This window comes from Acipenser ruthenus, chromosome 33, assembly GCF_902713425.1.
Source record: "Acipenser ruthenus chromosome 33, fAciRut3.2 maternal haplotype, whole genome shotgun sequence".
In the NCBI taxonomy this organism is placed as follows: domain Eukaryota; kingdom Metazoa; phylum Chordata; class Actinopteri; order Acipenseriformes; family Acipenseridae; genus Acipenser; species Acipenser ruthenus.
The window spans coordinates 12940024-12953779 of NC_081221.1; the positions used below are offsets into that span (position 1 = coordinate 12940024).

At 40.4% G+C, this 13756-nt stretch overlaps 1 protein-coding gene and 2 long non-coding RNA genes across 4 annotated transcripts in view; all 3 read left to right on the forward strand.

Annotated features, from left to right (window-relative positions):
- Positions 1 to 12815, forward strand: part of LOC117433428 (hepatitis A virus cellular receptor 1-like) — a 52853-nt gene extending 40038 nt beyond the window's left edge. Inside the window, exons 1-5 of one of the 2 annotated variants that reach the window (XM_059006788.1) lie at positions 6995 to 7136; positions 8924 to 9265; positions 10921 to 11157; positions 11440 to 11483; positions 12447 to 12815. In XM_059006788.1, coding sequence (XP_058862771.1) covers positions 7070 to 7136; positions 8924 to 9265; positions 10921 to 11157; positions 11440 to 11483; positions 12447 to 12566 — 810 coding nt within the window. In that variant the 5' untranslated portion in view covers positions 6995 to 7069 and the 3' untranslated portion in view covers positions 12567 to 12815. Of the gene's footprint in view, positions 1 to 6994; positions 7137 to 8923; positions 9266 to 10920; positions 11158 to 11439; positions 11484 to 12446 lie in introns of those variants that run through there. The other variant, XM_059006789.1, reaches the window with a different exon arrangement.
- On the forward strand, positions 3011 to 4165 carry LOC131704985 (uncharacterized). The gene is made up of 3 exons (XR_009310104.1): positions 3011 to 3065; positions 3483 to 3578; positions 3918 to 4165. It is a non-coding gene; the product is annotated as an uncharacterized LOC131704985 (long non-coding RNA).
- LOC117964765 (uncharacterized) lies at positions 5408 to 6495 on the forward strand. The gene is made up of 3 exons (XR_009310100.1): positions 5408 to 5429; positions 5617 to 5718; positions 5970 to 6495. It is a non-coding gene; the product is annotated as an uncharacterized LOC117964765 (long non-coding RNA).
- Positions 12816 to 13756: the final 941 nt, after the last annotated feature.

A 13756-nucleotide genomic window follows, 5' to 3' on the forward strand; every position in this document is an offset into this window, starting at 1 on the left:
TGTTTTTAAATACATAGGCTTTCATTTAGATGTACTGTAGTTGGTTTTGTTGGTACAGTACTATACTTTCGTACATCTGAGTGCTGACCGTGTCAATTATTAGTATTTAAAACAAACTACACACACACAATAAATTGGTGCGTTGGTAATTCATGAAGCTTTTCTTGTGTGCTGTTAAGCATTAAGAGGTGAAGGGGGTGTGATTAACATGAGATATTATATTAGCTGTCTCTGCTCTATCTCCATACAAGGTGTGAAACAAGTTCTTTATCTCAAGCTTCACACATTCTGCAGTACGCCTCAGCCACAGTGTGGTCAGCTTAAGCCTCACGTCATCTGCTTTAAACGTTTAGGACACACGTCATGTGATAAAGCTCTCCGTTGCTGTTTCTGACACAGGAAGTCTATCCAGAAGTGTCTGTTTTGTTCAGAGCAGCACAGAGCAATCTGATTGTGAACACGGTTACAAAGGGAGAGCATATGGGGGGAAAAAAGATTAAGCAGAATTGTATCGCCCAAAAAATAATGTATGAAATATAACAATAACATATGAAATATAAAACCAATTGCAAGTTGTTCTTTGCTGTTTTCCATCTGGATTTTCACCACTGCTGCTCCTTACACTATTCCTGGATGCGCTATCATTTGGTAGGAACTCAGCAACTGGATGATAGTAAGATTTAGATCCACATGATTTCAAGGGCTGGATTTCAGAAACATGCATGCCATTGATAAAAACAATGCTCTTGTTATGCTATGATGGGGTATTAATATTTGTGTAAAACTGTGTGTAGGCCAAACCCAGGCATCATCCTCTAGTGAACTGTATCCCACAGCACAGCGTTGCCCAGTGATAAGGGTGCTTGTGTTTATAAGGAATATTAACTGTTGATTTAGAATCATCCCTTGTGTTTCTTATTGGCTTTATTAATATGCCTAGTCCCCTTTTCTGTGCTGAGAATTGTTTGGTTTATTATATATTTTTGTTTTACATTTCAGATATCCTGTTGTAAGAGTTTCCCACAGTAAATCTTGACTCAGTCACTGACTCAATGTGTGCGCCCCTGAGCAAGTCACTTAACCTGCTTGTGCTCCGTCCTTCGGATGAGACGCAAAACCAGCAAGGTCCTATTGGAAGGGACTCTGCAGCAGCAGTTGTGATGCAGAGTTCACCCCCCTAGTCTCTGTAAGTCGCTTTGGACAAAAGCATCTGCTAAATGACTAATTAATAATAATAATAATAATAATAATAAATAACAGATCTGCACAGTGATTGCAGTTGGAACACTGGAGTAAGAATTCCAACACATGACATCACTGCGTTCCAGGAAGCAGGAACAACTTTGGATCTCTAGCGCTGTCTTCAGCAGAGGAAGTAGGTGGAGCAGTTCCTAGAGCTCATGAGATCTGAGAATCATTGCTAAGCCTTGGTTAGCAGCCGATTCAGGATGCAGACCATCCTTCCCAGCAGTCCCTTACAGCAGCTTTGATAAGCGTGGCTGGTGTTCCTTGTGGTTTTGACTGCATTTGATTTGTCGTGTGCTGTGGTGCAGAGCTGGGATTGACCCCATTCCCCCGGTTAGGAGTGCTGTGCTCTGTAAATCACACTGCGCCCTCTAGAGGAGCTCCGCTTCAACTCTCTGTATTTCTGCATCCGTCTCCAGAACACTGTTATCTTTCACGATTAAAGAGCACATGAAAGACTGTACTAGTGTATGAACGAGAGGACACCATTCAGTCATCCTAGTAGCTGATTGATTGATCTCAAAGCTTTGTCAAGTTGTTTCATCAAGGATCCCAGTGATTCAGCATCCACAACATGGTTAGGTAACCCTTTGTAACACTTGGTAACTCATTCCACACCCTCACCACTCTCTGTGTAAAGAAGTGTCACCTACCCTCTGTCCTGAGTCACTGCACTTAATGAAGCTGTGTCCTCTGGTCCTGGTTTCTGCGCTGCGCTTAAGATTGTAATGAACTAAATGGTGGCAGGTTTAATACCACAACCATAAAACTAGGATATTGTTTCACGGTGTATTCACAGCATTGAGTGACTTTGAAAAGGGATTTATTATAAATCACCCTGACTTGGGGAAAACACCAGAGCAGTGGGAATAATATAGTTACTAATGTAACAGTATCCTCTCCATTAGTTTAAGAGATCACAATACAACCCTATGGGTGTTTTCGGGACTTGTGACTCAGGCAGCCTTTACTGGTGCCTGTGGAATCTAAGGAAACAGCACCACCTGCTGTCGCAGAGCCGCCAGTGCTCTTGTCCTGCTGCTGGTATCAGCAACATTAACCATCGCCGCGGTGCCGCAGAAATCTGACAGAATCGCGAGTAAAGCGGAGGGAACATGAAGCCACTTCCTGCCATGGAAGTTGGTTTCAGGCCACTGCAGGGCACACCAGGGGAGGCTTGGGGTTTGATACAGCAACCTCAAACTAGGCCTCCCGGTCTCCTGGAACCAGGTTTCAAACCACTGGTCCTGAAAAAGTGTTTTCGTGTTCCTTCAGCTTAAGAAAGGGGTTGAGCAGCTGGGGTTGGATGGATCACATTATTATATTTGTTCACGGTTTTCTAAAACGAATGTGTTTTACTACATCTGCAAAAATATTAAACAAACTACAGTTCCCACAGAACACCGCGGCGCAGATACGACGCATAGCCGTGTCGTCACGCTTGCATCGTCATCAGTGTTCAGCCGGAAGCAGCATGGCCAGCAGGTAGGTGCGATACAGAAAGTGATGTTAATAAAAGCAGCCAGCGCAGTCCTGTTTACTGGTGCTCTGAGTTCACTGAATGCTATTGAGACAGGGACTGGAGTCAGGAAAGATATTATAGATGATATTCTAATAGCATTCAATGAAGGTGCAGTCAGAGACACAGATATTATATTAGCTCGGGCACCAAGCCATTCTGGGGTGCGAGGTAATGAACAGGCGGATTTCTGCGGGAAACTTGTCCAAATCCATCGTCTGCGTGAACTCAGCCGGAAAAGACGTCACCAGGTCACGCATCCACGGGTTTAAAAGTCTGCACAGCCTCAAGAGCCTCAACTGTGAGCCCAAAACTAAATCAACAGCATGGCCTCGCCGGAATTAAATTACAGTTCCCATTAGGGATACATAAGTTAATAAAATGTGGTGAATTGTCAATAAATACCGGTCAGGTCGTACATTTTTCACTTGTAGTATACCACTTTCCTATTATTATTATTACTAGTAACATTTCCTAGGATTTTTTCGTAGTTTATTTTTCAAACATTAGCTAAGTCTGACATTGCTGAATGCTTATAAATTATAAAATGTTACCTAATCTAACGTTATTGAAGTATGTAACTCCAAAATGTGTATATAGAAGATGCACATAATATTATGCTGTGAAAGTGATACAGTATTGAATAGCTCCTGTGAAGCTACGCAACAGTGTAACTCACCCAACCCCGTCCCCTGATTCTATAATCTTTACTGCACAGTGATAAAAGCCATGGGTGTCTCCAAAGTGTGGGATCGGCAGCCTAAACAAAACAAAATGGTCAGCGGAACATCCTTCAAAGAACTTCTTGAAAAAGGTGAGTAGATAAAACGTTACTGATATAACTTTCTATAATTCCAAATAATCTTTTATAATCTTTCTGTAAGGTTGCAATGGGTGGACGGGTGGTGCAATTAACTACATTCCACTTGTATTTTACAGTCTGTTATATACAGGTTAAGGCAGTGTTGGGATGATTCATTATTCTGTAGTTGAATTGGCTAGTGGCACAAAATGGAGCACGGATCTAACAACAGCTGAACAGATTCAAAATAGAATGAAAAAGTCAAATGGGCTGAATGGCTGTCTGTTGTTCTGCCATTTCTTATTTTGTTATGTATGAATCTAAATGATCAATTATTGATAACCTTTTCAGGTTCACAAAAACTTGGCCTTCCAAAAAAAGGGCATATACTGGTCCTGGAAACTGACGGAACTGAGATTGATGACGACGAAATCTTATTGGAGATGCAATCAGAAACTTTAATAATACTGATGGAAGGAGAGATCCCACAGATACCCACAGAAGAACAAGCGAGCATAACATCAATTGAGCAGAAGTCTGATTCCGAAAAAATAAATGAAATCCTATCCCTTGACTCCGCAGCGTACATGGAATCTTTTGCAAATATGAGTCAGTACCTGTTTATGTTTATTTTTATCTTGTTCATGAATTTAGTTTTGTTGCACATTATTAAGATTGCACTCTTTATCAATGAATATCAGCCTCAGTCTTATTTCTTTTGGTTTTGTATTATTATTTGTTATTATACTCTACAGGATGAACAACAGTGGATGATAGAACCCCTCTGCCTCCATTTTCTGCCCTGGTGCATAGAAGTCTTCTGGCTGGCAATTCAAGAGGGATATGGCATAAAATGGTTGATGAAGTATCTAATTATTACCTGGCTAATTATCCCAGCCTAAGTGACAGTTCTGAATACAAGGCCATTGGAAAAAAAGCTGTATAGCAAATACCCATGCATTAAGCATGAAGGGAATGAACCATGGGTAAGATGGAATTCAAGTATGCAAAACAATACATTGGGAAATGAAGCTTGCCATTTCTTTCTGAAACTTGATGTATTTATTCACAATTCTTGTTTTCACCTCTTGTTCTTTTGTAGTCCTTATTTTCTAAGTGCCTCAGTCAGAAGATGAGGCACATGAGGTGGTCTTTAAAAAGGAAAAACCTGCCCATTGACTCCAGTTCGGCACCAATTATGGCAAAGAAAGCCCAGGTACCTACCATACAGAGGCCTGAAGAACGGCCCGATGAAGAATACGTCCGCCATGTCGAAGAATTAAGAAAAGAATTTGACTAAAGCCTAATGACAATCACATAGACATTCTTCTTAAAGAAACCTTTGGCAATCGTCGATTGTGGCTGACCACTCTTCCAGCTGGAAGAATTAAACCAGTTGTTGAAGTTTACCCTTGTTTTGAATGGGGAAAATGTGTAAGTATTTGTTTATTTACTCATGTTATTGTAAAGTTATAGAGGGCATACTACAATTCATCTGCTTACAGTTAACTGCATTATTATTTTCCTTCTACAGTTTCATCAAACAGTCAATATTACTGATCACTAAAATAAAATTCAAATTGTGGTTGTGAATGTTGGTTTAAAGGTTGCGATTTGCTTTAATCCAATTCAAGTACAGTTATGATGATGATGATGATATACAGAAACTCATTTTGTGACATTTATTTTACTTTATTTTTTATTCATTTTAAGTAAATATTTATTTTTAATGTAATGTCAACCATTTTCTAAAACTGTTATCTGACAGCAGAGGTCCTGGGTTTATAAATTCTAGTTCAACATTCCTGCTTTGGAGGTATTTTTTATTTTTTTTTATTTTTACTGATTGGATCCAAGAAAGAGGTGAGGAAATAAACAATCACAAAACACATTGTATTCTTGTGAATGACTTGTGGCTTTGCCAGCTGGAAACGCACGAAGGTAACAAACAAAAAGAACAAACCCCCTCCCTCTCCCCCTTCACACCCCGCCACTGTACAAAGCAATTACTTATACAAAGGTCATTACCCCCGCCCCATTATCATTTCAGGGAGATCTCAGAATGCTACCTGTAATTCAGCTCCTTGAAGAAAAAACGAAATTTGATCAAGGAAAGGGGAAAAAGTCAGTTTCGGTCATCACTGTATACAAGGTAATTATACCAAATAACATTAATCAAAATGTTTGGGAGTGGGGGGGGGGGGGGGGCACCCATTGACTCAGCTTCAAACAAGATGTCCTCTTATTGTCATTCAAGCATAATTATATTGACTTATAGAATGCTAACTATTGACACAGTACATTTAAAATCACCTTTCTTTTATCTAGCAAAGTACAATAAAAATGTTATATTTTATATATTTATATTATTTTGTCATCATTTCATTATGTTATATTTTTCAGGATATATCTACAAGTGAACTTGACAAGTACCTGAAAACCACACAAGAAGAACCACCGCATCTTGTTCTTTGTGTTGCAAAGAACACCCTCCAGGAAGCTGTAATAGTAGGGATACTGTTGCGATATTTTGCCAAGCAAAACCTGTATTGGATGCTGTGCTTGTTCTCCTGGGAACGTACTATGCCTTCCACCTGCAGTACCCCAAAGTTTATTCGCAGGTGCTTGGATTCCTGCAGCAATATATATTGGGAGACCCATTTACTGGATGCAAATCCCATCAATACAGATTTATTTGCAAAAGGGTTTAACGATTAAATGAATGAATTACAACAATAACGTTCTTACATAATTGTAAATATCTGTAAAGAAATTAAATAATTGTAAATTATTTGTTAAATCTGGATTTCATGATAAGGTAGTATGTTTTTATTGTGTATTTAAATAATTTATTTGAGGGAGTGGTCATATACAGTATTCTATTTGATGTTTTAGATGTTTTTAATACAATCATATATATGTATATAGGTGTAACAGATTTTATTCTACACATTTTAAATATTTATTACAATTCAAATACTTGTTACTACTGCAAAAGATTTTTTGTGAAAAAAAAAAGTTTTTGGCTTAACTTTGAAATATGCAATAAATAAAAGTAAGTTGTTTAAGTTGTGTCTTTTTGTATTGTAAAAATAAGAGAGCATTTATGTGTTTAGATCTTAAACACCTGTAGATTTGTAAACGTGTTCAGGTGTTTATAAAGTGTTACAGGGAATAAACATGTTCACGTGTTTATTACTTAAACACCTTAACGCGTTTATATTCTAAACATGTTTATAAAGTAAACGCCTTGACGCGTTTAAAAAGTGTTACAGATAAGTGTTTATAACTGTTCCAAACTTAAACACATGGTTTTAGAGTGTAATATCACAGATCTATAATAGAAGCAACATCTTTATTATCAGCAGGAAATGATTTGTAGTGTTTTTTTCTACACCCATTTTGACCACAGAGAGCCACAGAGAGCTGGGGTGGATGTGAAATACTGCAGAAGTGTCACAAAGTACAGTTTGTGCTGAAACTGAGAGAGAGAGGAGAGGAGAATGGCTCTGAGTACTGAGCAAGCTCTGGCACTGCTACTGATCTTAAACAGCGCTCACCTCACAGCAGGTAAGTGATTCTCTCAGAGCAGTGCTTCACAACCTCTACTAAAGTAGGGGGCACATTGCTGTTTAGGGATTTCCCTACACAGCACTAACAGCTTTGGACAAACACAAACACTGTTATATTACAAACTATACAAGGAGCAGCATTTTACACTAACATGTTGTTTGGAAGATGATTATGGATCTAACAGTACATCTAACACTGTAAAATATGTGAAATGTCAGGGAAGACTCCACAATATTTTAAACTGCAACAAACTCTTAAGTGAAATGGATTTGTAATTGCAAAAGGCAGCATTTAATTACATTTTAGCATTAAAAGAACAACTGAGGCAGGTACAGTAATGAAGGCACGAGCAAAAACGCCTGTCTACTTGACTTAGTCTCTTGTAAGTTTTAACTTCTACTATAATTCACAGCTTGCAAACTAACAATTCTAATGCAGAAAGCTGAGATATTTATAACAGTATGTAGATTGTATTCTTTGTCATGTCATGTTCCTTATGGGTACAAATCATTTTGGAGTAGACGTTTCAGAAATAGATACTTATGGTTTGAAATATGAGAGCAATGTGATACTGGCAGCAAAAGAGAAAATCTGTCTGTTTATTCATGTTGTTCTTTCTCCATGAAGACATTTCTAAGGTGTTTTGTACAGAGCCTTCAGTTATTATGCAGGGTCCATCTAGACCAGTGGTTTTCAACCTTTTCATCTCCAGTACCAGTGTTTCCAACACCAGGTGTACCAGTAACTGTGTGCAATCTTAAACTGTGTGCAATCTTACAGCCAGGTGTGTTGAGTCTGTACTCACTTGTTTGTTGCCTCATTCTGCTGAATGGTTCATCTATGCAGCTGATGACTGTAATGAGCTCAGCATGTTTATATTTGATATATTTTGCAGGTGTTGTGTATGGAATTGGTGATCGCGCCTTTAATTGTGCACAGTTGTAATGGGAAACAGCAGCTCCCATGCTCAGTGTTAGTGAAGTCCTGATCTGACAGCATGTAACACAGACAGCTCTTATGATTACATGTTACTGTTTATTGTTCTGTAAAAACAAGTTTAAATCGCAGCGTGTTTGTTCTGCTATTTACGATATTAAATACACCACAGCAAGCGCGTTGTCATATATTTTAGATATTTTCATTAGTACAATCTGAGCGCTAAATTTAGTGAATGGCGTTTGTTCTTCTGCCATCGAGTAACACAATTGTACCCTCTGAACACATTTGTACAGCAGCCTTGATCTGCTGCACCCATAGGTGGGATTCGGGGGGGGTGGGGTGCGTTTTGCCTCCCCACTTTTTACAACATAAATGTATTCAACGGGAAAGCTGGTTTTGTATTCGTTGGGGTAGTTTTGCTGAATACAGGATACAGGTTTGCAGCTGAATCAGCTGCTCCACATGCTGCATCACACCCCACATCATACCTCATGAACAACCTGAGCATCTCTGTTCTTCTTACTCATGTTGTTACTTCTAGAAGTGCTGACCAATGCTTCAGTCCATTTTTACACCCTTTATTGCGCTTAGCCCTTTGACTACTGCATCCTGGTACCTTTGCTGCAGGTCACATGGTCAGATTGCCGCTAGACCATTGGAGAAAGTTAGAGAACCACACAGGAAGTGATTAGTACCAGGAAGCAGCAGAAACTTTTCATCGATAGCGTTGTCTTTGAAAGATCGGCAACGTCAAAAACACGAGGAAACAACCGAAATATCATCAACAGAAGAATGTAGGTGTTTATTCCATTGAGTTTATTGTCTCTTCCTTCTCATTCCTGTAGCTTGCCCTCCACTAGACCGTGTTGTGGTCTCTGGCTCAGCTGGAGGGAGAGCAGTGCTGCCCTGTTCTTACACCCCCACCCCTGGGCAGGATGCAGCAGTCACATGGCATACATATCCAGATAAGGGAAAATCTATTCTATTAACCTACAAGTCAAAAACCCCCTCAGCACCCATCCCTGCGCAGTGGAGCGGCCGAGTGAAGCTGTCTGATGAAGTCTCCTCAGGAAACGCCTCTCTGCTAATCTCTGAGCTCAGACTGCAGGACACTCGGGATTACATGTGTACAGTGGGGATCAATGGGATATGTGTCACTCACAGGAATGTTAAACTAACAGTTCAAGGTAAATATAATAAACATGTTCTCTGGTTGGTGAGGACTTGTGTTAAAATTAAGAATATGTGCTGAACTGCTGAAACCACTCAAGGTCCTGTGTGTGACTACATGAACACCCTGCCTTGTTTTCAGCACACACACACAATGGGGTTTGTTTAAGGGTCATTTTCCTGCTGGTCAGTTACGTTACAGCTCTCTTGTTTTGTTTTTTTCTTGCTGAACAAAATGTTCTTCTGCTCCACTGGCATTTGGACCTCTGCTAGGCAGATTTCAGCTGCAGTCCTTACTGTCAACTTACTGACTGCTTGGGTTTAGATTTTTGATTTCTTTTCATTGGTTGTTTTCTGTAATGTATTCCCTGTGGATGAACACACAGGGGTTTCTGGTAGAATCATAACATGCAGTATAATTTCAAATAACATCCACACATTCATAACAAAAGCAAACTAGAATACAGAACCTGAGAACCTGTGTGGTGGAGTGTCCCGCCCCTTTGTTTGTTATTTATTTATATTATGATTTATGTTTTAAAACCTTGTGAGGATGTGTGGCTGATCAGCTACTGATTATTTAACTAGCTGACAGTCACGCATCCTTACTAAACTCCTGCAGACTGTGACCGAGGGGTAATAAGATAATTAACAGCTAGTTAACCCCTCGGCCAGAGTATAAGAACCTGCAGCTGTCCGTGCTGCGAGGAGGAGTTTAGTAAGGATGCGTGACTGTCAGCTAGTTAAATAATCAGTAGCTGATCAGCCACACATCCTCACAAGGTTTTAAATGCAAAACAATAACAAATAACAATCGGCTGTCGCCGTAATATAAAACATGAATCATAATATAAATAAGTAACAAACAAAGGGGCCACAGGCTGCCAACACCAAACCCTTGTGTTTACCATTGAAGCTGTCCCTTCATTATCCCATATTGTAAAGCTCACAGATCTCAGTCAATCAGTTTCTAAGCACAGCGAGTTCAGTCATTATCCCAGATGTAAGCTAATGGGACTTTTAAAAGCTAAACCTCTAAAGCGACTGGGGCTTTAGAATCCCGAAACTCACTTTTAAACAGCGACATATCTTTCAAACAGCATAAAACACATTTAAATACACACAATGTCTAGAACAGCATTAGTACCCTTTGCAGCGGCCATTACCTGTAGATAACTGACTTTGGGTCCGATTCACAGAATGTTTTTGTTGGCGTTGGTACCATTTCTGTCTTAATATCAGTGCTGATACCCTTCAGTAAATGATGTAACCCACACAGCTCAGTGTGCGTGCTTGAATTAGTGATGCAGTAATAATGTGGTGTAGTTTTCAAGACGCTTCTCATTGTTTTAGTGTCCTGTCTGTAAGAGGTAAGAGTCCCACTATCATGGTATAAAGGGTGGTATTAACGCTAAGTAATTATTCATGAGAGCTGAACAAACGACACAGAAAAAACACCATTAGGACGTCTGTGGATTACAGCGGGAGCAAGGAGTAAAGTTTGAGGAGTGATAATAACACACCTCCAGTCTTACCCCAATTCACCCCAGTTTTACCACTGGGACGTGAATTGGGCCCTTTGTCTTTGGTGGTGGTCAATTTCCCAGAAGGTACTGGCTGCTGTGTCAGATATTAAGGCATCATTTGTATGTAAATTGAATTGTGCTTACAGGACCTGCAAAGAGAGTTTCAGCTACTTCAAGAAAAACAAAGACCATAAACAAGAAAACTAGACCATCAGCAACCCCGACAACTAGACCATCAGCAACCCTGACAACTAGACCATCAGCAACCCAGACAACTAGACCATCAGCAACTCCCGCTATCCTCTCTGCAGTAGCCGTCTCTGTTGTCATCGGCATCATAGGTGCTACAGTCTTTGTCATTTTAAAGTACAAAAGGAGAGCAGGTAACAGATTAAGCTTTTAATTTGTTTTACCACAACCTACAATGGGAGCTGTTTAAACCCTGCCCTGGATCTCTCAGCTCCGGTCTAACTGGACTCTATTGAGACAACACCTCCTCCACCCTGCTTGTAAAGGCACAGTCTCACCTGTAGGGGGCAGTTTAAAGCAGTTCAAACCCTGCCCTTGGTTTCTCGGCCCTTGTCTAACTGGACTCTATTTCCACAACACCTCCCCCTGCTTGTAAAGATTATTGACTCTTGTTTTGTTTTCCTTTCCATTTTCAGCGAATGCTAATGGGAATAACCAGAATGCTGGAGATCACAATGCGGTAGGTACATGACACCCTTTCATGGACAGTCTTCCTGTTTACTGTAGGGAGTAGGACTTGCTATAGAATGCAATGGCTTTGAGATGTTTGCCATGTAAATTGCACAGAAAAACATGAGAACATTTGGGAATGCAAAACCACAGGGACCCTTCTAGAATGTACTGTGGTATAGCAGGGTCTGTGCACAGCACAGTGTAGTAAAACACTGTGAAAGCATGGGACAGTAAAATACAAGCAAGCATAGTAAATGACAGGAATAACATGGTGAAGCATCCTGAAACATGGCTAAGCTCTGGAAATGCATGTGGAAAGCACAGGAAGCTGTGATTGTACCAGGGGGCACTCTCTTAACTTGCTGGAATACAGTCCTAAAGATGGGAAGCTTGAGAGGAGGGGTTACAATATTTCTGAACAGTTTTCTGGTACAGAGATAATGTTTTCTGTTTCTGATGTATGTATTGAAACTGTACTGAGGAAACCTGTTTGTGCAGGTTGTGTCTTTGAATGTAATACAAATATGAGAAAATAATGGGATATACAAACCAACATATTGCTTTATTGTGGTATTTAATGAATGGCAGATATTAAAGAAAAGCTTTTTATTAGCTTGGAATTACTGTTTGGTGAAATAAAAACAAATCCTTTTAATTGAACACGGCCATTTCACAATGTTAACTAACTTAATAAAAGTGAAGCTGTTCAACGTATGACTGGAAATGTGAGTCAGAGCCCCTCCTGGTGGACAATACTTACACTACAACATTATCAGCAATACAGGTGACATCATACTTTAAATGCAAAATAATGGATTGGCCATGGAAACCAGTCTCCCTTGTGGCCGGTCTATAGTATTGCGCATCTCTCATTTCAAGCTGTGTTGAACTGGCTGTATGATGCTGTCTTATTAATGTGCTCTCTTATTAATGAGCATGATGGGATCTTATCAATGTGTCTTCCACACAGAGCTCAGACTTGCTTACCTACACTGTAATCGATCACACGAGACAGCCGGGAGGAGCCCCAGTCCGGTCAGGGGTCAGTGCTGTGGACAATACGGAGTACTCAACTGTCCGGATCCACTGATAGGACACGTCTCACCCAGCCACCAGGGATACAAGAGAGCTTCAACAACAAGATGAACCAAGGACTTGACTAACATTGATTTACTGCAGCGCTTCAATGAATCATACCAACTCTGATGAGAACAATAAACACAGCGAGCCACTAACAAGCAACCACCTGACATTCTTAATTCGATCTGAACCATTTCACTGCCACTGCTAATAGTCCACACCAGTCCCAAGCTGAGCTCCTGAAGGTGGTGTGATCCCAGCCTCACAGAAGAGAAGCCAGTCCTCATTGCAGTGTTCATCCACATTGTTAACGAGAGCCTTTACAGCAGGAGATTGCTCACCAGCACAGAGATGCGTCATGAAAGAGGCCCCAGGGGCTCTGTTTCATGACTGCAAGCCCTTGAATGCATGCGCATGTAGCAGGGAGGGAGTAGGGGGGGGTTAGGTAAGCAGTTGAATTCAGGTCCCGAGCCTCCCTTCCTTTTGCACCTGCTCTGAGACAGGCTGCTGTGTGTAAAACTTGACCGCTCTGCTGGATTGGGGAGTAAAGCAATACTTCCACATTCAAACTCATTTGATTAGATTGTATAGGCCTGTGTTCATCTATTTCACTTTGAACAAACACTTGTGCTTGCTAAGGTTTGCTAGCTGTCTTCTCTCATCCTTGTGGCAGCTGTGATGTACCTTTAATGCTTATCTCATCAGACCATGTGGAATATTAATAAACATCGCCATCACTGCTTTGAACTGGGGTTACGTTGCTGTTCTTCTTTAAAGAAAAAGTACAGGGTTTTTATTTAAGCCAAAGGGGGCTGGTAGCTGAGCAAGCTGCGGGAATGTCTTGTTTAAAAACAAGCACGACGTTAACCCAGGTTTTCCAGGACGTTTAAGTCTGTTTTTGCTCAGTTAGGATTTCAATGGTAACTTAAATGTAGCCTTTCCCATTTCTAGTACTGTTTCAAAGACTTTAGAACTATAACACTATGAGTATTGCTTCACTGTGCTGTAACCTTGTATTATTCACCAGATCGAGGCTGTAGATAGCAGGTGCACACATTTATTAAAAGACGATTCTCTGCTCAGGGCTCCTAAGATATGCATTGATATTTAAGGGCTATGCACACCGGAAGTGAACGACGCGAGCGATCGAATTCGAGTCGAATAAAGTCTGCAGCGCGCGAGCCAAGCGAACGACTCGAA